The 23,101-nt window shown below is 36.3% G+C and overlaps 1 protein-coding gene across 4 annotated transcripts in view; it reads left to right on the plus strand.

Annotated features, from left to right (window-relative positions):
• The window catches only part of SH3RF1 (SH3 domain containing ring finger 1), an 83,711-nt gene extending 62,364 nt beyond the window's left edge, over positions 1 to 21,347 (plus strand). For all 4 annotated transcript variants that reach the window (XM_030271383.4, XM_072928411.1, XM_002186952.6 and 1 more), the window contains exons 7-12: positions 4,258 to 4,412; positions 6,771 to 6,941; positions 7,102 to 7,361; positions 10,862 to 11,220; positions 12,836 to 13,170; positions 18,709 to 21,347. In XM_030271383.4, coding sequence (XP_030127243.4) covers positions 4,258 to 4,412; positions 6,771 to 6,941; positions 7,102 to 7,361; positions 10,862 to 11,220; positions 12,836 to 13,170; positions 18,709 to 18,877 — 1,449 coding nt within the window. In that variant the 3' untranslated portion in view covers positions 18,878 to 21,347. The remainder of the gene's footprint in view (positions 1 to 4,257; positions 4,413 to 6,770; positions 6,942 to 7,101; positions 7,362 to 10,861; positions 11,221 to 12,835; positions 13,171 to 18,708) is intronic.
• The last annotated feature ends 1,754 nt before the right edge of the window (positions 21,348 to 23,101 follow it).

Here is a 23,101-nt window from a genome sequence, read left to right on the forward strand (position 1 = left end):
AGAAAAAAGAAATCTGAGAGGATGAGCATGATTACCCATCACTGAAGAACAGAATAGTATATTCCTTTACAGTAATTCTGAATTTGTACATCGTTGCTACATTTATCTGTCCTGAATCTCAAAGCAAGGAAAAGTTAGTGTCTTCTCTTATCTCCTGTAAGAAAGATGGCATTTTTATTATCAGCAGGAGATAATTTTGAGCTGTCTTGTTGTCTAACAAGTTTCTCTAAGACAGTTGGAATTATTTCCTAGCCCAAGGGAGTCTGTGACTCTTTTATCTGTATACATGTATAGGATTGTATTTTAGTTTTTTAGGTTGCTCTGGTTGTTCAAAAATGCCAATTGTATTAATTTTATTTTGTCCATAATGTCTTGTAGATGCTCGTTGGTACCCAATATTGTATGAAGTAAATAATTTACAAAGTTTCAGCCAAAATTGACACAAATAAGCTTTAGGAATGAGAGTATTCTTGTCAAGTGACCATATATGCTCTCTACTGCTTCTATCGTTTAAGCAAATTTTAATTTTCCCTCAGAAAACTTGTGATAATTTATTTCAAAGTTTTATTTTGCATCAGCAGTTCTTTAGACAACAGCATTAATTCTTGGCTTGTGTTTTGAGGTTTTATTCTTTGAAATTGAAGAAGCTATGAACTGAGACAGGCTTCTCACAGACAGAGCTTTTGGCTGTGATATTATCTCTTGCACTGTTCTTTGGGACTTCCAACCACAGCTTTACCCTTAATTAGGGCATTAATTGGTCTGCTTATCTTGGCCACTGGCATTTTTGAAATTTGTAGGTGTTTAGTATATTTAAAGTTCTTTGCAAAATATAAATAACAGATGTCAAGTTCAGCAGCTCTTGGGTGAAAATATGCACGTACAATTATGAAAGGCTCCTTCACTTGGAAGGAAATTCTGGGATGTAATTTATAACGTAGTTATCTTATGAAGGAGATTGCCATAGATTTTACTGGAAAATAATCTTAAAATATGTCTTTTGAGCCATGATATGGGAAAAAAAATGAAATGTGCCACAGCAAAGTTAGAATTACATTCAAAAGCAGCAGCAGAAAAACAATCTAACAACAAGAGATAACTTATTTTCCTTTCAGTCTGCCTTTACAGTCTCTTGAGAATTGAAAAGTGTTTTGGATTGCAGTCAATCTAGATGTCTATACTGCTACTTCTACAGATTGGAAATGTTGATTTTGAACTGGTGTCTTGGTGTGTGCACTTAGCTAGCAGAAAGAGTTGGTCTATATTTGGATGATTTGCATTCAGTTATGTGCTGAAAGTTTCAAAAATTAAAAGATACCTAATTTTTCTGGTCTTGTTCTCTCATGCACAAAAGAGAAATTGCTCTTTATGTTGAAGAATACAGGGTAGTTTGAATTATTATTAATGAGGCACAAGCTGTGGGGGTTATATAATACACTAATGACATTTAGCTCTTTTATGTAGTTCCAGTTTAAGTTCAATAGTGTAAGTCAGGAGGTTTTAATAAGAATTTTCCTAATTTTAATCAACTAAAATTCAAATCAGCTTTTGTTGTGAAGAGGAAGCAGCAGGAAGAAACAATGAGGTTTTGTATGAGAGACCTGTTTTTGATAATGTATAGTTTAGCAATTTTGTTAAACATAAGCCTTAATTTGTTAGCCCTCAGGGAATTTTGCAAGCCATATATTTTTTCCTAGACATTGTGGGAATGAAGACTATTAATGAATATTCTTTTCCACTGCTGTGCCTTTTATTATTCTTTGAGTTAGATGATTACTGATCTTCAATTAACTGATATGGGAATGCAGTCTAATTATATTGACATTTAGTAATATGCATGCGTTTCTAGAGCATGACTATAGATACTTTTTGAAGTTGTAACAGACATTAATTATCAAATCATGTAATTTTTCATCTTCCAATTAAAAAAAATAATTTATCACTTATTTGCTGGTTTATACTCTGGAAAGTACACCTGGTGTCTGAAAAGTAGTTGAAGAAGCATTCATTTTTTTCCCCTCACCTAACTAAAATACTCTTAGTTATTGCTGAGCATACTTTATTGAATCACATGTGGTTTGTGTATATTCTTTCATGGAATGTTGACTATGGGAACCATCAAAACTAGCAAGTGCCCTGGAGGTAGGTGTGTTTCTCAACAGCTAGAAAAATGGTTACATGCCAGAAAACTTTTTAAAAATTGGCTAGATCATTTGGATCTATTTTACCAAGTTGTAGCAGTGCAAGCTATGGAGTGTTAGTCCTCTAAAGTCTATCAAGTAGTTTATTCAGATTTCGTGCCAAGTCTTTGGGCGTTTAATTGTGCTGTGGCTCACTGCTGGTCTCATTACCGTATTGATAGACATGGTGAGAGTCTGAATGAAGCAGAATAAAATAGAGCTGTGAAGGTGTCTATTGCAGCTAAAGCTTCAGGGTATATTATGTGTTCAAATTAATAAAATGCAGTGCTCAGCATCTTTAGAGATGCAGGAAGTATGGAACCGTGACAGCCTTGATATTGAGCATGAATAGGTTTAATTTTAAAGAATTACAACTAATCATCTCCTAATGTGGATTTACAAGTTCTACCATATATAAAGAAATCTAGTTGCCTAAAAAAAGATTTAAATTGATATTCTATTGATAGGTTGCATGAAAGATGCTCACATTCAGCTTGGATTCAACTAAGACATTTGTTGAATGTCTAACTGGGAGGGACAAGTAACTTAAGCTGTAAAACAGCTGAGAGAGAAATGTAGGTATTTTGGTGTGAATTATCTGGATACTTTAAAAAATTGTTGGGTAGAATTTGAAGCAAATGCAATTGTCATTTTTGTAAAAAAAAAAAAAAAAACAACTATAGGTATCAAAGCTCTCAGTGATGTTTCTCCAGCAGGTCATTTCTGTTTAGTGTTGGGTACAAAAGGCCTGTTTGGTTTTAAGAACGTGTTAATATATGACCAGAAAAAAGCTTTAAATAAAATAGGAATATTTCACTACCATAGCTAGGCGTAACAATTTTGACTGAAACACTGTAAGAGTTGATCAGTTTTATCTTGATTTGAAAGTCTTTAATTATGCAGTTCTTTACTGTGACTTGGCAGTGTACAACAGGTTTAAAGAGCTATCTTTTTATTAACATTCTCACCAAATGCAGCAAAGTAATAATCACACAGTGTAGAACTAAAACTTAGTTTCCATATAGGTTTTTGTTTGGAAAAACAGACAAAAAAGGGCAAAACCCTTTAGAAGTGAAGTGTTTGAGGGCAATTAAAATTACTTTCAATTATATATTTTCCAAACTGATAATATAATGCTGTGCATTTATATGCTGATGTGTTGGAAGTGCCAGGCACTACTTCAGGATATTTTGTTAATTAATATTCTAGTTCTGTAGGTTTTAGGAAGATTATGTTTGAAATTAATTCAGTTTCACTTTTTCAAAGGTAGGAGGTTTTTTATTACTCCTTTTGTGTGTGTTGTAACACAAATAGTTATTTTTGGAAGTGGGGGGAGGAAAAGCTTGCCTTTTGTGAGTGCCTTTTCCCAGGAGTGTCAGTACACAAGGTCCTGAAGAATTGTCTGGGGCCTTACAGAGCAGAAGGTAACAATTGCTCCATTGATTCTAAAATGCACAGAAGTCTGTAGGCAGGACCCCCATTATGATCTGTGGTGCCTTTTAACTGGGGTATTTGTTAAAGATTACCAATCTTGATAATACTGAATTTCAAAAGCTAACTCTTTCAACTAGAAGAATAGGAGAAAGAGGTAACAATAACTCAGTGATTGTGGTCTCATATTGTGCTTGCTTTTGTAACCCATGCGTCAAAAGAAAATTTCCCCCAGAAGGGGTGCTTTTGGGTGCACTGCAGCTGAATTGTATATTATGTTTCAGCTTCAGGTTACAAAAATAATCATGTTATGAAGTACAGTCAGCAGCAGGATGCAAAATCTACCTCCTGGAAGGCTTCTGAATTTTTGTTGAGCCCTATCCTAAACATGTTATAACTAGAAACACCATTTTTCCTGTGCTGAGAAGTTACTTGTCATTTGCTTAATTAGCTGCCAAAACTGAAAAAAAGAGAAATAGAGACAAAGCTAATGCTCCATATTGTAACAGTAGGTAAAGCAATACTGGACTCAGTTGCTTTTTTCCACTTCTTTAGAATATCATGCTTTTTTTTTTTTCCCAGATAATTGAACTCCTCAAACAATATTGATCATCTGTTGCTATTTTTTCTGTTCTTATATAATCAGAATATGAATCCCCCACTTCCGCCACCACCTCTCTTGTCTGCTGCAATCATTGCATCGGCCACTTCTGGACCTCAGTCTACAAGTGTCATACAAAGGTCTGCATCAGGATCAACTGACCAAGTGGCACATTTACGACAGCAAACTCGTCCAAGTGTGTGAGTAAAACTGAAACTTTTCCCCAGTCAGAAAAATGGAATGAGATCCCTAACTTCACCTGTAGTTTAGCACGGCAGCTGGCTCTGTTCTGCTGGAATTGCCAAAAAGCCAAGCATGCAACTTAGAAAAAAAGCATGCAGAAAGGTGATATCCCCAAACAGGCCCCATACTGAACATTGTTTATGTCTTAGCTAAATATAATCAGCTGTTGCTGTGTACAGAAAGAACTCACTTCAAAAATATAAAATATTTATCATGGAGAAGATGAATGAATCCTTGCGTTAGCACTGAATACTGGATAACTCAAAAGTGTCATTTCACTGGAGTGAATTTATTCAATGTTTTCCATTATGTATGGTATGAAAAGGCTATTCTCATATGGAATAATTTATGCCAAAACACAGAAAGTGCTGTATTTAATTTAGACTGTTAACATGTTACTGTCAGACTACTTGTGTCAGTTGCAATTGAAATTTGACTGAAGATTCTACAGTGCACTTAATTAGTGGGTGGCAATTAGGAATGAAGGCAGAAAGCTGTTAGTTAGCATTATGTCTTCACACTTGCAATACAAGCAAACGTGCGTCATCCTTTCGGGTGAAAATATTTGGTATATTAACATGTGTTGCTAGCAACATATTTCTTCTTGAAAACCTCTTTATGTGCAGCATGGGGAATAAGAATGATAAAAGAAAATGTAAAATTCAGGAGATGCTGAACTATCTAATGGGACAAGTTTGAATAAGGACTGGTTTTGTTCTGTTCTTTTATGTTGTCCCACCAGGCTTCCTCCCACTCCAAAAAAGCACCCTTCTTGTATAGCAGGTGCATCTGGATTTGGGCTGTTTCTTGGTATTAAGCCTTTTAACATTGCTTATGGATTATTGCACCTAGTGCAGTTCATCAAGTTCCCATTTCATTTACTCCCATCTTATGTCTTCAAAGAGTTGCTCTATATGAGGATACTAATTAAATTTGGAATAAATTAACTAAAAGGGAAGTTAATGAACATCAATTAAAGCAGATCAATTGCTTTTCCATAGAGTTTCCAGTGTATGTGGCTTTGTAGATCGCTGCTGAATCATGTATCAGTGAAGCCTTCTGCTGCCAGCGTTGCCTTTATGTGTTGCCTTTAAAATGAATGTATTGCTTGCTGTGGGTACCTATCTTGCCTTTAAAGGATTTCTGTAGGCATTGCAAAGTTTCTTGGGTGGACAGCTAGGAATAAAAATGTAATGCAAAAAGGAGAAGCATGCAATTAATGCTATTGTTACTGTGCACAAGAGGAATACTTTGATGAAAAAATGTTTTCTAAAGCCACTTTTTTGCCCTTGGGTTTACAAGGGGAGTGGGAAAGACTAGCACTGCAAGTAACTGTGGATCCTTTTTCATAAATGGGGTCTAGCCATCTACTTAATTGGCTACCTCTTGTGAAAAGCACATTTTAGATAAAATGAGATTTATTGGAATCCTGTTTTCCATAGGCCTGGGTCAATAATTGTATATATGGTTCAGATGGTTTTTTTAGGTTCAAATGTGACAGAAAATAGAACACTATGGTGGTTAAAACAGTATCACTTTCTAATAATAGAGAACTGTGCAGCCCTATTTGAAAATTTCCCTAGGGACATTCCAAGATGCAACTACAGGAGCCTTAGTTTTTCTAAAAACTTTTTTTCCTAAGATTTTTTTTTAAAGAAAAAATGCAAATATTCAAATGTTTCTCACCTCTCAATATGATTTCAAATGCACTGTATTATGCTTTAGTGTTGCTTAGAAAACATAAAAGGAAATAAACTTCACAAGTGAGTTAGCTGCTAACCACCTTACCCATAGACTTAATTTTCTAATCATGCATCTTTTTCTTTTGCACTGAAGTTTGCACAGGAGCTTCCAGTTTGGAGTTTGAAATGTAGTTCTGACACTGATCTTTCACTCCCAGCTATCAGAACCTCTACATTCTCCCCAGTGCTCCAAATACAAAAGAAATGGATGTGTCACAATGTGTAAGAGATACAAGAAGCAGGTGTAGGGAAAGAAAAGTGGGATAAACTGGGATGTGCAGTTGATAAACACCTACTTAATTAAGATCACTAACTTAATTAAGAGGATGGACAGTTCTATTACAAGTCTTTTGCGTTCCATTAAAGTACACTTCAGAGGATATTCCTAACTGTCATTGTTTCCCCATAACATTACCATAACATCTGTTTTAATATTGTAATGGCGTGATGGATTATCACAGCCATTTCTGCCATGCCTTCTCATCTCTGACTGAATTCTCTGTGCCAGAAAACACAAGTGATGTTTTGAACTGTTTTAGTTTTATCATTTGCATCTCTTTTCCTGTCTTTTAGGTATATTGCTATCTACCCCTACACTCCTCGAAAAGAAGATGAACTGGAACTGCGGAAAGGAGAAATGTTCCTGGTGTTTGAACGCTGCCAGGATGGCTGGTTCAAGGGAACTTCCATGCATACAAGCAAGATTGGTGTTTTTCCTGGAAATTATGTGGCTCCAGTTACAAGGTACAGTATTATACAAGTGTCTAAATAGTTTAGCTAGTTTCGAATCCAAAATTATTCTGTTCTTGTAAATGCTACAATTGCATAATAGAAGACCTGTGGGTTTTAGTAACTAGCTAATTTTTTTCAGTTGTGTTCTATTGTTTGCTTTAAATTTTGGCAGGACAGTGACAAGTGCATCACAAACTAAAGTTCCCATGTCTACTGCTGGCCAAACAGGACGAGTGGTGACTATGGTCAGCCCTTCCACTGCTAGTGGAACATCCCAGAAGCTCCAGGGGAATGGTGTGGCAGTGAACTCCAGCACAGTGCCCACAGCAGTGGTTTCTGCAGCACATATCCAAACCAGTCCACAAACCAAGGTCCTTATGCACGTGACAGGACAAATGACAGTCAACCAGGCCCGAAATGCAGTTAGAACAGGTAAAAAAAAAAAACCAAAATTTGTGACCTGTGGTAGACAACCTGTAGAGTCCATCTTGACAAATAACTCGAGTGAGGGTCTGTGTAAGTATCTGCTGAGGTTTTTTAAAGCTTTTCCTAATATCATTATTTAGAGTTGGATGTTTTCTGAAATGACAGTCTGACTTGTTAGATCTTTTATTATTCTCCTCTAAGCAACCGTGTGTACGTACATACTCCCACTATTGGAAATTTATATGCAAGTACTTCAGGTGAAATTTTTTTTTGTTTTGTTTTTCCAGCAATATCTAGGATGGGGACATTATTTGAGCTTTCCCACTCATATGCAATTCATATAGTAATAAAAGTGATAAGAACATCTGAGTCATAGCTTATTTTTTGTGTATTAACTGCACACGAGCTACAGAGTGCTCTAATTTAGCATTCACTTTTAACTTATCTTCTAACATTTTTGAATATCTTTAGTGTTCCTTTTCAGGTCTCTGGCTCAGGGTTGGTTCTTAGGCATTCCAGTTTGTTCTCTAACCTTGACTGCAACTTCTTTCAGCTTTGACTCTGAAACACTAAGGCTATACTGGCTTCAAGGTTCATATGATCTATGTAATAAAATTCTGTATTTCTGAAAGTTGTAACTCATCATTTACTGTCTGGGGCAGGCCACATCATAGTGAAACATGCCTTCTTGTTATTTAAATGCAGATCCAAAAAGATTGATAGTGGTGTTTTCAAGAGATTTTTGTTTGACAAATCCATGCACTCCTCTGTGGATTTGCCAGACTAAGAAAATACCACACAACTGGAGCCGAATCTGTTCCAGTTGCTTCAAGGGCCTCAAAAGAAGAAGAAAAAAAGGAAAACTCCTATTTCAGACTATCCCAGTGTTGCCCCTTCCAGCCTTGAATTTAGGGTCTGTGATCTCCTGACTGAGCGTCATGACAAAAGGGGTTTTTTTAATCACAGGATTCTCATTGACAGAGCAAAAGAGAAAGCAAAAAATGGTAACAGTATGCTCTGTTATCCCCATAAGAAGGGTTATTTCTTATAGGCTCAAGATTCATGGATTAGCCCACTTTTCAGAGTCATGCATCTCCTAAAACACCCTGTGCATGTTCAGATGTCAGCACCAGGTTTGCTTTTGAAGGTAGGACATGTATATATGTCTCTAGTTATTTTATTTCCTTAATTGGCCTCATCTTCCTCCAGTCTGATCTGAAGCTGGAGCAGGTGTGTTAGTCCTCTGTAACACATTTATTCTTTGCCTTTAAATAAAAATAACCAGCTGCTGCTGGCAACTGCTAGGAGAAACTAAGCAAAGCATCTGTACTTTCCTGCCTTGTAGGCACAGGTGGTTTTTACTCTAAAGCCTTCTTTTGAGCTGCCTAGGAGCTTGCAAGTGACAACACAAAGGAGAAATCTCCTGTGGGCTCCAGAGGCCTTTCTGTCCCTGCATCTCTGCACCGCTGTCAAGATGAATAAGCTTTTACACTTCCATTCAGCTGAAAATGTGACAACATACTTCCCACTGACTTTTCAGGTCCAAAATGACAAATCCAAAGGGACTGGATTCTCATCAGAGAGAACTTAACATTGGATTGTGCAAAGGTGTGCTCTTAGTACCAATACAGATCTGTCCCTTATAAGGACCTGAGCACTGAAGCAATAATGGCTACTTTATGTTCAAATGTTACAGAGAACTTTGTAGTAAACATCTGAAATATGATCCTCTTGACCTTTCTTTAGCACATTTGCTGAGTGTTAATTTTTGGGTGAGGCTTCACAGGTTAATGCAGGGCTTCAGCTTCAGTTTAGCTCAGGGCTTCAAGGACCATTCTTCAAATGACCAGAGTGAGACACTGCTTGACATCACCTTTGCTGAGGGAGTATGCATCCTTTGATTGGTAGGCCCTATAAGGAAAACTTATATTCTGCTTATTTCATTAGGCAGAAATTTCATTAAAGGATAATCTCTATCAAAACAGGGTGACTTGAAGCATTTTTCCTATCAATTCCATCAGCAATAAGAAAACAAAACCAGAAAGCTCTTCCATGCTTGTCATACATAAATTGCATATGAATGTAGACATATCTTGAAGAATAGCAGCTACTTCTTGGAAAACTGATGTTGTCTCATGAACAAAAGCCAGCATTAATAATTGTTTTTGACCAAAAAAAGTCTTTCTATAATCTCCTTACCTTTCTTTTAAAATGTTCATGCTACTCAAGAGTTGGGAAGGGTCAGCTACAGAAGAAGAGGTTATCAAGAAATTAGACATAGTATATAAGTAATGTGCCTTTTTTAAAATAAAAAAGAAAGAAATTGTGTTTCTCACTGCATAGATTGCAATTGGGTAAAATACTGTAGAATTGTTATATAAAATTTGAGACCTTTAGTCTTCGCTAGTACACCGTTGCTGCAATCTAACCAAATTACCAGAGGCATTTGTAGAAAGCAGAATGAAGAGAGCAAGTGCTGGAGGTTTGGTTCCAGGATTTCACTTAAAATAAGTCTGAAACTCTATTAGTGTCTGAAAAATCAAAAATTGATAAAATTGAGATGCACATGCACCAAGCTACAGGGATGACTCCTTCTTAGATGGAAAGTTTCAAAGTATTTGAAGGAGAGACGTGCTGCACTGGGTGCTAAATTTTGGCTCATATTGTTTGGTATGTCTGCATTTCATACCACCCAATGGTGCAGAGATGCCCAAACTGTTGAAATGGTCTAACAGCGTGCATATATGATTGACCACAAGACTTTACCAGCAGTGTTACTTCTTGGAAGGAATAAATTAGTTCATGCAAAGCTCTGAGCTTCCAGCTTTGCACTGCATCCCAGGTTAATATATTCAGCCCTGTGCTATTCTCCAGCTTCCAGTGTAGATGTTCCTTTTATTTCACAGGGGTATGAGTAAATCCACTTTCTATATTTAAACATCCCAAGAGACAATAGCTTACATTTTCAGAGAAAGCACTCACAGCAATAATGGCCACTGTGCTTGTTGTTTGAAAGACCTATAAAATCTGTTATGGATTTTGTGAATAGCTTAGGGAAACAATCTAATTATATTTTTAGCAGCTTCTGTAAGGTGTGTTTCTTCCTACTTTGCTTTATATGTCCTGACAACTACATGTGGTATTAAAAGGAGCAAACAAGTTCCAGGCAGTATTTAGCTAGCTCTTAGGTATTTAAGTGTAATCTTCACTTTGCATCTGTCTGTATGGGAAGCATTTGACTTAGCAGCTTGGATTTCTCCACAACAGAGAAGCTGCAGTGCTGTTATTCTGTTGCATACTGGTGCAAGTAGGGTAGCACATGCAACTGCTTTATTTGGGTGAAATAGATTTGGTGGTGTGTATCATGTCATTATAGCAGTATAAATGGAAGTTTAAAAGGTAAAAAGAAAACTTCTCGTGATTGATTAGCTGTAACACATAAACTGCACCTCACTTTGTGTGTGTCGTGAAAAGGTGAACTCTCACATTTCATTCTTTTATTCCAGTTGCCTCACATAGTCAAGAAAGACCTACGGCAGCAGTCACACCCATACAAGCACAAAATCCATCCTGCCTTATTCCTGCAGCTGTGATCATTCCCCACCACTCTGTTGCCTCCCAGCAGCTCCAGCCCCAGCTTCCAAATACTGCTGCTTATGTCACAGCTGTGAATGTGAACCGCTCAACCATCCCACTGGCATGTACAGCAGCTTCTCTGAATTCTCCTAACATTGCTGCTTCATCTTTGGAGGGAGATATCAGTGGAAAAACTGCAAACACTCACCCTGGAGCTCCTGCATCTCCAGAGAGTGCTTTAACAGCTGGTGGAAGTGCTGCTGTCAGTAAAACAGACAAGGATGGCAAGGTGGGTAGAGAATAAAATCGTTCCCTTGAACTCTCCTATTTTCATCATACAATCTTCTAAGAAATTTAAAAACACAGCCTAAAAAAAAACACATGAACTTGCAGGAATGCAAAAATTTCATTCTAGCAAAATAAAATTAAAATCAGAATTCTTTTAGGTTACCTTTCTAATTAAGCAGGCACACTGAGATACATTGCTGAAACACATTTCCAGCAGTGTTTATTGGACAAAGAAAGAATGCACATAACCATCTTCTCTAAATGTAGGACAGTGGAGTGTGTAGATTCTGCTTTCCTTCCTTCTATTTGAAGTATTTCCTATGTGTGTCAACTCATTCTCAGTGTTCACCAACCCATGTGATTATACTGTTGTCAGAAAAATTCTTCTAGCTTTGTAATTGATTTTGTTTCATAGTTGTGATGTAGTTAGGAAACTTTGTCTCCTTGTGACAACTATCTTTATATCTCAAATATTTTAGACTTAACCTTACTACTCTTCAACCACATGTACTCATTCGTGAAGTTTATGAAGATTTTAAACTGCACGCTAATTCAGCCACTTTTTAGTTACTTTTTTTATTATTGTTGAATGGATGTGCCTTGAATTTTATTTTTAAATTACTTTAGCCATAGACATTGAAACCAGACTGAGGTGCCCTTAGAGAAAATGTACTTGTAGTTTAAGGTGAATTATGCTAATACAGAATTGTTTTAATTCCTCTGAGTTTCTTTTTATCTTTGACATTTGCTAGACAGCACATTGTTGCTGAAATGGCTCTGTGTTATTGGAGACTTACAAAAGGGACTGAGGATTTTATTCACTAAATCCACTGCATCCCAGACTATCAAGAAACTTGCTCATTGCTCTTTCTTTTCTCTGTCTATGGTTAAATATTATTTTTGTCTCCAGGGCTTACAATCTGGCACTTCTCATAAGCATTAAATCCACTCAGTCAAAGGGTTGGTAAGAAGAACACTGCCACACCTTTAAAAAAAAATACAAGAAACACAAAAGCTACTTAAATAATTCTCTTCAGGCTAGGTAATAGTCTTCAGGGATTCTTGTCTGGACAAGCAAAAAGAATGTTTACAATCCTCCCCTTTAGCGGAGCAGCAGAACACAATGCATTCCCCTTGGGGCGAATTTTTGTTAGATCATGAAGGTCTTCCATTACTAAAGAAGGATAAATAAAAGAAACTTACCTAAACAGCAGCTTCCAGAGTAGACTTTTTTCTCTGCTTGGTTTGAATTGATTCTTTGTCTTCCTAGAAACATCCATGTTAATGAAATATGTTACTTCATAGATTTCTGTAATATAATCTCCTCACTCGTTTATCTATACAACCTTTTGTGACAGAGCCATTTCAATTAAAGTTAAACTTTAACCTAACAAAGTGGAAGGACTTAGCTAGTTTATGATCTAAATTACTTGCTGTTTTTCTCTTTAGAATGTTAATAGTTTTCTTTTTCTAGTTTTCATCATCTCTCTAATGTCAAGTATGTCCTCGTAATTTACCAAGTCCTCTCTGAGCATGATGTCATCTATCAGATGGAAATGTTCAACTCTTTATGGGAGAGCTTTGTTCTAAAACGGGGCACTGCTTTTGGTTTACAGAAAGAAAAAAAAGGTTTGCTGAAACTACTTTCTGGAGCATCCACTAAACGCAAGCCTCGGCCGTCCCCTCCAGCGTCGCCCACCCTGGAGGCCGAGCAGGCGGCGGCCGAGCTGGCGCTGCAGGGCGCGGTGGGGCCGGAGCTGCCCTCGGCCGGCGCCCACGGCAAGGCCGGCTCCTGTCCCGGCGACGGCGAGGGCCCTGCGCTGGCCCAGGAGGGGCTGCACCGCAAAGCCGCCGCCCTGGATGCGCCTGTCCCCATCGCCCCGCCACCGCGCCAGCCCTGCTCCTCGCTGGGGCCGCTCCTCAATGAATCCAGGCCTCTTGTGTGCGAAAGGTAAATGATCCCAACAGCCACACTTGGGCTGACCAAGAAAAAACCTCTTCTCTGACATTTGTAGTGTGTGTTAGAACTGCTTCAGAATGCTGAGACTTTATAGCAAGATAAAACTTATTTTTAACAAGTCTTATCAACCAATATTTGTATTTATATTTGTTTACTTTTCATGTTACTTTTAAAGTTTTTGAATGAATAGACACTCATGTGATGATCAAAGGTCTGGTAAACAGAAGAGGCCTCCTATTTTTCAAAACAGAAGCACATTATGTTCTTGCACTTAAGAGTTAGTCCCGATTATTAGCAGTGTATAACTGCCAACCTAAATATATAGAGAACGAGACCTTAATTTATCTATGTGTAGGCTTCTTAATATTTGATTTCTTGAGCTTTTGCAAAGATACTTTTACTGCCTGAATGCCCCATGGCTTTGCATCCACACAGGCTCTAGGGCGGCCTCTGTGCTCTGGCAAGTGAGTCTGAAAGGCATACAGATGTCTGGGCTCCCACACTGACGGGCAGCTGCTTAACGTTCTGTGACTTTTGTATCCACCTATAGTTTTTCCAGTTTCAAGTCCTCAGTAGAACGTGAAGGAAGTGGAATTTTTCTAACTACAAGATATTTTATTTTTTGTGGTAGCAGACAAGCAGTATGAGGAGTGTTATAGGATTTCTTTTGCAGCAGCTACAGGATTGTGTGGTGTACAGAGGAAAAATAGTAGAGTTACAATAGTAACAGCTCTAGGACTGAACTGATGGAAGCTGACTGTTGTAGACTTTGTTTTGATGCTATTAATTCATGGTGTGTGAGCACTTCCAGAAGTCCACTATCTTAAGCTACACCCGTGTCTTAAAATCCAGACAGTATATAACTTTCTGCTTGTCTTTTAGTTCACTTCTGTCATACCTCTAATATTTTTAAAAGGTTTTATCTGTTCCTACACAATTTCCTTGCAGGAGAGTTCTATTTCATACTGAATTTGTGAACTAGATTTACATTTATATGTGGAAAATAAAACCTGAAGGACTCTTCTTTTAGAATAATATCATTCATTTTCACATTATCATAAGTCTGTTTGGCACAATAATATGTTTTTATGCTTTGGATGTGAAAATAATATTAAATTCATTTTGAAAATAATATTAAACTCATTCTGGCATAACCAGTGCATATTAGCGTAAAGCTCTTTCTATCATCACAAAAAGTAGTTTTTTCACTTCCATGGTGAAAATTTTTTTTCTCAGAACTACTTACAGAAAATGATGGTATATATTTTTATTGATCTAGTGAATAACATATACTCAAACATTCTCTCTATCCTTACTATTATTTAAGTGATAAGTGCTACTGAAGATGCATTGCTACAAGATAATTCTCAGTAGTCATGCAGAATTGTTACATTTTTGTCAGTGTATTTAGACATCTGAGTTCCCTTTATTCTTTTCAGGACAGTGTTAATTTTTTTTTCCTGCTAATGTGCCCTTGCACATTTCCTTTGGCTGAATTTCTTAAAATATGATGGTTAATAATACTTAAAATTTACATTGTACTCAATGTCTTCGAAGTACTTGATAACCGTTGATTATTCTTCAGCAGTCTGGAAAATGTGGGGGGTAAGAATCATGTGGCATCTTCAGTGAAAATTTGAGTTGGGGAGGGAAATATTCATGAGGATAAGCTCAAAAAAAAATGCCGAAGAACAGTGAAATCTCCTGCTAGGATTATTCTGCTTTTACATCCCACAATTCCAGGCACAGATTACAGTGTAACTGTAGAATTCCAGTTTAGAGAATTACAGTCACCTGAGACTTTGCAGTGAGGCTCATTCATTTCTGCTGATTCTCCAGCCAGTACCCAGGTTGTTTTGGGGTGATTTCTTATATTGATGCATTGCTGACAAGGCCAAAGATCATTGTGTTTTCTTTACAAAGATACACCCAATTCCCTGCAATTCCCAGAGTGAGACATGCTATGCTATGAATATACAGGAATTTAGTTATCTGAGGAGTTTACTTTTTCCATATAAGCTAAAACAAAACTTCAAGCTCTTTTCATGAGCTTTCTCTTTCAGAGGAAATATTGCTTAAATAGCCTGAAATTTTACAGTAAATATACAGCATTGTAATAATAAACTACCCAGCGCTCCATAATGGTGTTAGAGACTTGAAGTTGAAACTAAATATGCATCACTGCATATCCTAAATTATAAAATGAATCTTTCATCCAGTTACAGTGAAAGAAAAGCAGTAATTTTGTTCTGTGATTAAAGTGACCCTAAGTAGTTTCATCTGCCACAAAATGACTGGTGTAACATCTGCTCCCAGTGAGTGGGCCAGTGGCTTTACAGGGCAGCAAGCCTTGCCACATCTGGCACCATTTAATGCTGGTAATTAAATGCTGAGTATTACTCTGCCCTCAATGGGCATTGGTGATCTGTAGGAGCAAGGCACCCACTCAGAAGGCACAAGATCTGCACAACAGTAGGGCACACTTGAGTTGGAAATTAAAAATTCTAAGGGCAAGGAAAAAAGCTAAATTAAGAAGCTGAGTAATAATTATTTGTTTAACTTGTGTAATGGTAGTAATTGCAGCTTTCTGTGTTTCTCTCAGCTAAAATCTTCTGCATGTGAGAAAGTATTATTATCCACTATTTGATCAGAAAAACCACAAATAATTGTCCAAAAGCTAACCACAATTAGGTAGGAATAAAAGCAGTATTTTGTGTCCAGTGAAACAGAAGCAACAAAGAAATGGAGAAACACATGAAAGATAGAATCTTTTCCATCTTACTGAAAAAGTGTGAGACATGCTAATATTAAAAATGAAAAGCAGAATGGAGAAATGTGAAGACAGACCACCACCCTCTTCAAAATAAAAAATAAATTCATGAATGCAAAGCAAAAGCATTGTGGGATATAACCAGACTCATTAAGAATATCAGCAGACAACCAGTGGCAAATATATTGGCTACTTCTGGGAAGCTAAAGTACCTTTATTTTTATAGTATTTACATTTGGTCACTAGCTGATTAAAAATAATTAGGATAATATTTGTAAAAATTAATGAAAAATGTTATAAGACAATCAAAGAAAAATAAAAGAAAGGAAAAACCTCATAGTTGTACAGATTTGGTGCATGTAAAATATTAGGTGACCACGAAAGATCTATAAATTTGACTTTCAGTCATTGAAAATATTTGCAAATACTGAATAGGAAGACAAACAAGGAAGTGTTTTCGAAGATTCAAACATGTGGGAATGAACATGTTCTTCCAAAACATAGGTCATGCTTAGTAAATATAATTAGTTTTCTTCAGGGACCTTGCAATGAACTTTTGAGCTGAAGGATAAGCTTTTTGTTCTGCATGAAATTTGTAGTTTTGGCAATATATTGTAGATGATGAAATAAGTAATGGAAAAATAGTTTTTGTTCCATAGTTAATCCAGGGTGATCTGGATAGACAGCTGTGTGAATATGTGATGGGTCTGGGTCTGATCACCTCTCTTTGGGCAAATAGGATTTGTAAAATGTAGCAGAAATTTTGAAGGACACGTGATTTACAGGTGCAAAGCCTGATAGGTTTCTTCTCATTAAAAGTTGAAAAATACACTAAAATAACCTTAAAACCAGCATTATTTTGCTCTGTTTTAGACACTAGATTTTAAGATGAATATCAAAATAGTTGGGAAACTAAAATTTAACAAGAAGTACCAAATTACTGCAGAGGTTGTTGGATACTGTATGGAAAGCTCGGGACAATTCTTTCTGTGCTAGCTGGTGATCCTCTAGGGAGGACAAAGAGAAGATGGGAGCAAGCAGCAGCAGGGAACAGACTTGTCTGTCAATTCAGGGGAGCATAGAGGTTACTGACAGACAGAATTAGAAACTAAAACCAAGCATATTTCAAGTCAAACAATTACAAGGCAGTGTTTGACAGACTGCAAGATGAGGCAGGCAGATATTCTTTCTTGAAACTCATTTTTTTAACAGACTGTGAAGTGTGCTGGTTAATTTTCAGCCTGAAAGCAACCTGCTTGTTTACAACAGTAGGAGCTCTTCATAGCTTTATTGCAGTTCTTTATGCTTCACTATCTTGCCCTTGTCCTGCCTGAGTAAAGGCTGTTGTTTTAACTCAAAAACTTTACAGTCTCAATTTAACTTACAGTCTATTAAAAATATTTGGTTCTCACTTCCTAAGTCAGCATTAAAACCCAGGCTGCCCAAAGCAGAAGTTAGTGCAGGTCTAGGTTGGATGCAGGGCATTCTGGAGCTGCACAATAATAAATCTTGTAATTGGCTTGGTAGCTTTTTTGAAGCATGAATCTAATAATTCCCGTGCTCTGAAATCTGGGGATTGCCATCACTGAAACAAAGTCATGGCTTATAAGTCACTAATAAATAACATTTGACAACTAATTAAGTCCAAATATGTTTTGCTATATTTATGCTTATTTCCTAAGATACTTCAATTATTTACAAAGTGCTGCTACTCTTTTCTGACTATTTTTTATTGTATGGACAGAATTTTTGTTTCATATATTCTTAAGCAAAACATTCTACTATAACACAGTATCTTTCTCTGCTTCAATATTACAGAATTATAACTTGTTTTATTATGTGTGTATTGAGCTACAACTGCCATTCCATCCTTTACTAGACTATATCCTGTTACTTTGTCTTTTCATCGGATTGTTCATTTATTTTAATCTGTTAAAAGAATAAATTATTTTAAGCTTTTTAAGATAATAGTTACCTTAATCTATGAAGTAATAAAGTGTTATGTTGCTGTGAAGCTGTGGAAGAAGATATTGAGTGGTGTTATGCATGTTAAAAACAGAAAAGCGTAGCCTCTTTTTAATGCACTCATATTTAAAAAGTGATTTTACTGTGAGAGACTCAAAAAATACACTTCATGCCAACTGCTTAAGAAATTGAGTTGAAAGTAGTTTTTAACATAGTAGTACACAAGTTGAGCAGCTGTGTTCAAAGAATATGTTCTAAATTGAAGAGTTTCTAAGGAAAATGAAAATTATTTAAAACAGCAAATCAAATGTATAGGTTTTGTTGGTTTCCTCCTTTTGTTCTTTCACTTTCCTTAAGTGCCATCTCTGGAATAATAAGAAATTAAACAGACACTTGTAAAATTATGCCTAGCTACTGCTGTGAATGCTTTGATTCTTGCTAAATCACAATGAATGAAAGAGTCTGCAAATTTATATTGGAAAAAATGTTTATAATTTTCTCCTGTTATTCAACCATTGTCTGTATTTTACAGGCATCTTGGTAAAAAAAATCATAGAAGATGCATGAATTTGCTTTAAATTTATTACATTGCTATTGTTATTATCTGTTCAATACATACTTTTAAGTTTTTACATACTCAACAAACAGTTCCAGACAGTTTCCTGTGTTCATAAGCTTCAACGGGCACAGAAATATTTTTTAAAGTATTGGGTTAAAAAAAAGATATGGGGGATAGGGGGGCAAAAAAAAAAAAAAACCTAAATGAAGGTGCTTTTTTTTTTCTAATTACACAGGTACAGGGTTGTGGTATCCTATCCTCCTCAGAGCGAAGCAGAACTTGAACTTAAGGAAGGTGACATTGTTTTTGTCCACAAGAAGCGTGAGGATGGCTGGTTCAAAGGCACTCTGCAACGAAATGGAAAGACTGGCCTTTTCCCTGGCAGCTTTGTAGAGAACATTTGAGAAGATTCATTCCAAGAGCTTCAGATCATACTGTACTGTAAAATAGCACAAATACTTTGCCAGAAAAAGCACAGTCATGAAATATTTTCAAATGACTGTAATGTAAACAAAAATCTACATATTTTTACAGTGTCTATAGCACAATTACACCAGCGAACAAAGGAGATGAAGGCATCTGCTGGTTTTATCACTTTGAATTCTTAAGTGTGATGTGTGCCTTGTACTGTCTGATTTATTATATAGAGGATTTTTCCCCCAAGTATGTTACATAAATGAGCAATTGTTTACAAGGCTGTAACTAATTTATTCTTGTTTTCTTTTTAAACTTGAATTTTGTGTAATAGCTAAAATTCTTGTGACTATGATTTTAACAAATTATTAATTTATGAAAGAATAACAAAGGGGAAGCTGGATTCTCTCCTTATGAGCAAGCAATTATATCTGATAAAGAGCCTCCCATTTATCCTCTGGACATTTTTCCCCTGCTGTGTCTGACAGTGGAGTAAGTCTCTGTTGTATGAGTTAATGTTGAGTGGTGGTGATGTGGCGTCAAATAGAATTTGCCAAATGGGGAAAAAAATGTGTATTTTCTTCTTTGGACAGAGGAAAAAAAAAAGTCAGTGATGTTCTTGAGTCTAGTTTTACTTCTTCACGAATCACCTAAGTAGAGTAATGTTTCCAGGAGGCAAAGATTTATGTGAACAACTGAACAAAACAATCTCAAGGTTAGGATCATCTCAAGGTTAGAAAAGAAGAAATTTAGGAGTGCCAACAAGAAATTCCCTATATATCCTCTAGTCGTGTAATAGCTTGGCTATTTGAAAAAAGGTTAGCTTTGTGTATTTGGCCAGTTCTTTGGGCATTTAGTGCTCAGGATCCAACAAAATTGGAAGGAATGTTAAAGCCCAACACTTAGAATGAACATAACTTGAAAACATCTGTTTGATAAGACTGAATATAAAAATAAAATTATAAGTTGTACTTAATGTCTAAAAATGCCTAAGATGTGTAATTTGCTGTTTTCTTCTCAAAATGATCTGCATGGCCAAGAGATGTTTAAAATGTCTGAGCAGTAGTGGTGGTAAGTGATGCACTTGTGTTAAAGTAAAAGGCTGTATGAAACACTGTGAAAACTTTACTAACTTCTTAACCATTGCTTCTTTGCTATGTTCTGACTTTGTCTTGCATGTGTTACTCAATTCCTGCAGTAATGTAACTGTGCATGGTTGGCATTTTCCATTCCAATTTCCTGTTGCTGGGTTATTTTGCTCTGAAAGTTTCCCAAAAGCCACTTGACCAAAACTAGTGAACAACTCGCTTTCAACCAGAGAAGGTGTCCAGTGTTTGAATCATGAATAGAATTTTTTTATGTCCTTGCAGCTGATGGACAGAAAGGATGCAGCCTGCAAGAAATATGTTGTTAGTCTTTCAGGGTTTTTTTAGAGATTTGACACTGGTGAACACACATGCTACTCAGCTGAACTTGGTTTTTTATTTTATTGTTTGATTATAGCATTTAATGGTGATTTTTTTTTTCTAAGACACTGAGCACCATCATCTCCATTTAAATCCATTTAAATCTGATGTAATTTGGCTGTTACCCAGCACTTTACAAAGGGATGCCAGTAAGGTGATTCAGTGTCACAGAGAAACAGTGATCTATTAAATCCTTATAACTTTCTTAAGAAGTTATGCATTGAAAAGTATCAAATGTTAATGACAGAGATTTCTTGCAATATCAGGTAGTATCATGATGGTTTTAAAACTAAAAAATATATCTATAAATATATATAGTTGGACATGACAGCATTCCCAAATTAACAATCTCTTTTAAACACTGTATCATTCAGTTTTTGCATTTTTAAATCTTTTAAATAGTTTACTTGAATATTCATGTAATATATAAAGGTTTTGTGAAATTAATTTTAGTTAGAAAGAAGCTGATATCAGCTTTTGTCAGCATAAATTGGCACTAGTGTGTCGTAATCTTATTTTGGAAAATTTAGTGCATTTTATATTAAAGACTACTAAAGGTTAATTTTTTTCTATCTCTACTCTCCATATTTTAAACTAAGTGACTAAGGTACCTCTATTAATAGAATTTCATGATGTAAAGTCAGTTAAAATTCAGCTGTTAATCCAATAGTTCTGTTAGATGGAATATATTTTTAATTGATTTTTTTTAACATTGAGTAAACATTTGTAAAAAGGGCTTATTACATAGCAGTGCAACAATGACAAAAATGCAGTTTATCATGCCTTTTTTTGTGATCTTTTGGGGGTTGTTTTTTTGTTTTGGCTTGGGATTAATTCAGTGTAGAAACAGACAAACCCTGTGCATTTGCTTTGTGTAATTCCATTAAAAATTTTTGTAAGGTATTTTATATCTATGTTTGAAGTCCGGTGAATGTTAAGTGTTTGATTTATTATGTTAAATTTCCAATCCTAATAAATATTTTCTTAGCAAACAGCTACAGCAAATAGTGTATGCAAACATTAAGCATAAATTAATTAAATTTGCCAATAAAATTCCCAGAACTTAATTTCCGAATTCCTAGGAGGGTATTTCTGCTCATGGAGAAAAAGTCTTCAGATTCCATAATGTAAGAAACTTGGAATGGTGACTATAATGCAAAAACTATAGAGAGAACTGAGGACCTGGCTGATCTTTTCCCAACTCCTTATTTCAGCGAGTAACTTCAGAAGAGGGTAGGTAACTCCATCTCAGTCTCTTCATGACAGACCTAGTCTCATCAACAGCATAGCAGCTGCACAGTGTAACTGCTTTCCCTAGAGGAAGAAGTGTCTGCTGTAATGGACCTGCTGTGGATATACTGGGAGAGGTTAAAGCATCTGCCTGAACTTCCACTGTGGGCAGAAGTGTTGGGTGGCAAGAGACTTGTTTGCCTGAAGAAGTTTTCTGGCACAGCAGTCATGCAGCAACTGGCTAACGAGGAGACCTTGGTTTGCATGTGGTTACATGTCTGCTACATGCACATGGCTTCTGGGAAATTGGTGGAAATTAATCCTAAAAGTGTTTGCCAATGTTTGAGGCTTGCTAAATGTTGCAGCTACTGCGATAAGCTCAGTGTCAGTAAGACTGACAAGCAGAACCTAAATTGTGCTGGCAGTGAATGGTGCAGCACTGGGCGCTCTGAAAGAAGGAGCATCTCGTCTAACCTTCATTAATTAAGGGGGATGAGGTGAGGGAGGAAGGCAACACAATTTGTAGAAATGCAAAATGGAGAATATAGAAAAGCAAGATATGTTTTTTCAGAATTGTGGTCTGACATCAGTGCATCCATAGGAGAAAAGTACACAAACTACACAATCATGGCTGTGTAGCAGAAGTAAGACTGTTTTTGGATTGGTTTTTTTGTTTGTTTGCTTGTTTTGTACTGTAATTATTGAGTAATTCTAATAATGTGTTTAACATTTGTCTTGCCAAAGGTATATGAAATCCTATTCACCCTCACTTCATTACCCCTGCCTTATAGCAGTAATGACAATTATGATAGTTTTGCATAGGCTTAAAAATATGGCTTCTGAGCATTCTGGCTTTTTTCAGAGAGCTGGCAAAATATTATGTCTGGCTGTTCTTTCCAGTAGCTTTAAGCAAATGTGTTTAAAGGTGCACGTTGACCTTAATGAAACACTAGAATCCACTTGTCTAGTTAAAGAGATTTGTGTCTGGCATTACTAAAATTCCTACAGTGTAGTCACTGCTTTCTGTAGGATATGCCAATGTTCTTTGGATTTCTACCGTGCTTCTGCAATATGTGTACTTCTCAAATCATGCTCAAATGCTCATTCCCTGCACTTGGTAAATTATGGCAAACCTTAAGCAGATTTGAAGCTTGACTTGAACAAAACCAATGTCATAAATCTTTTGAATAAAAACAACAACAACACTACTAATAATTATTTTTTAATGGCATACTAGCAATATTTGTATATAAGAACAAAACAGCTGAGAATGCTGATGATGAATGATGAGAACATGGACATTAGATGTGAGGAAAAATGGGAAAGAGAAAATTATTTGGAAGACCTCTTTATGGGACCTGAATCTTAACTAACTTATTTGTCATTTGACCTTAATTACTACAGTCAAGCTCTGTGAAAGGACCTAAGAGGAACTTGGGTATCTAAAGCTGAAGATGCAGCCCTCATTTTTTATCCGGTCTCTTCAGTTTGTTTTTGTTTGGTGCTTGTGTCTAGAAC

Source organism: Taeniopygia guttata, chromosome 4 (genome assembly GCF_048771995.1).
Source record: "Taeniopygia guttata chromosome 4, bTaeGut7.mat, whole genome shotgun sequence".
NCBI lineage: Eukaryota > Metazoa > Chordata > Aves > Passeriformes > Estrildidae > Taeniopygia > Taeniopygia guttata.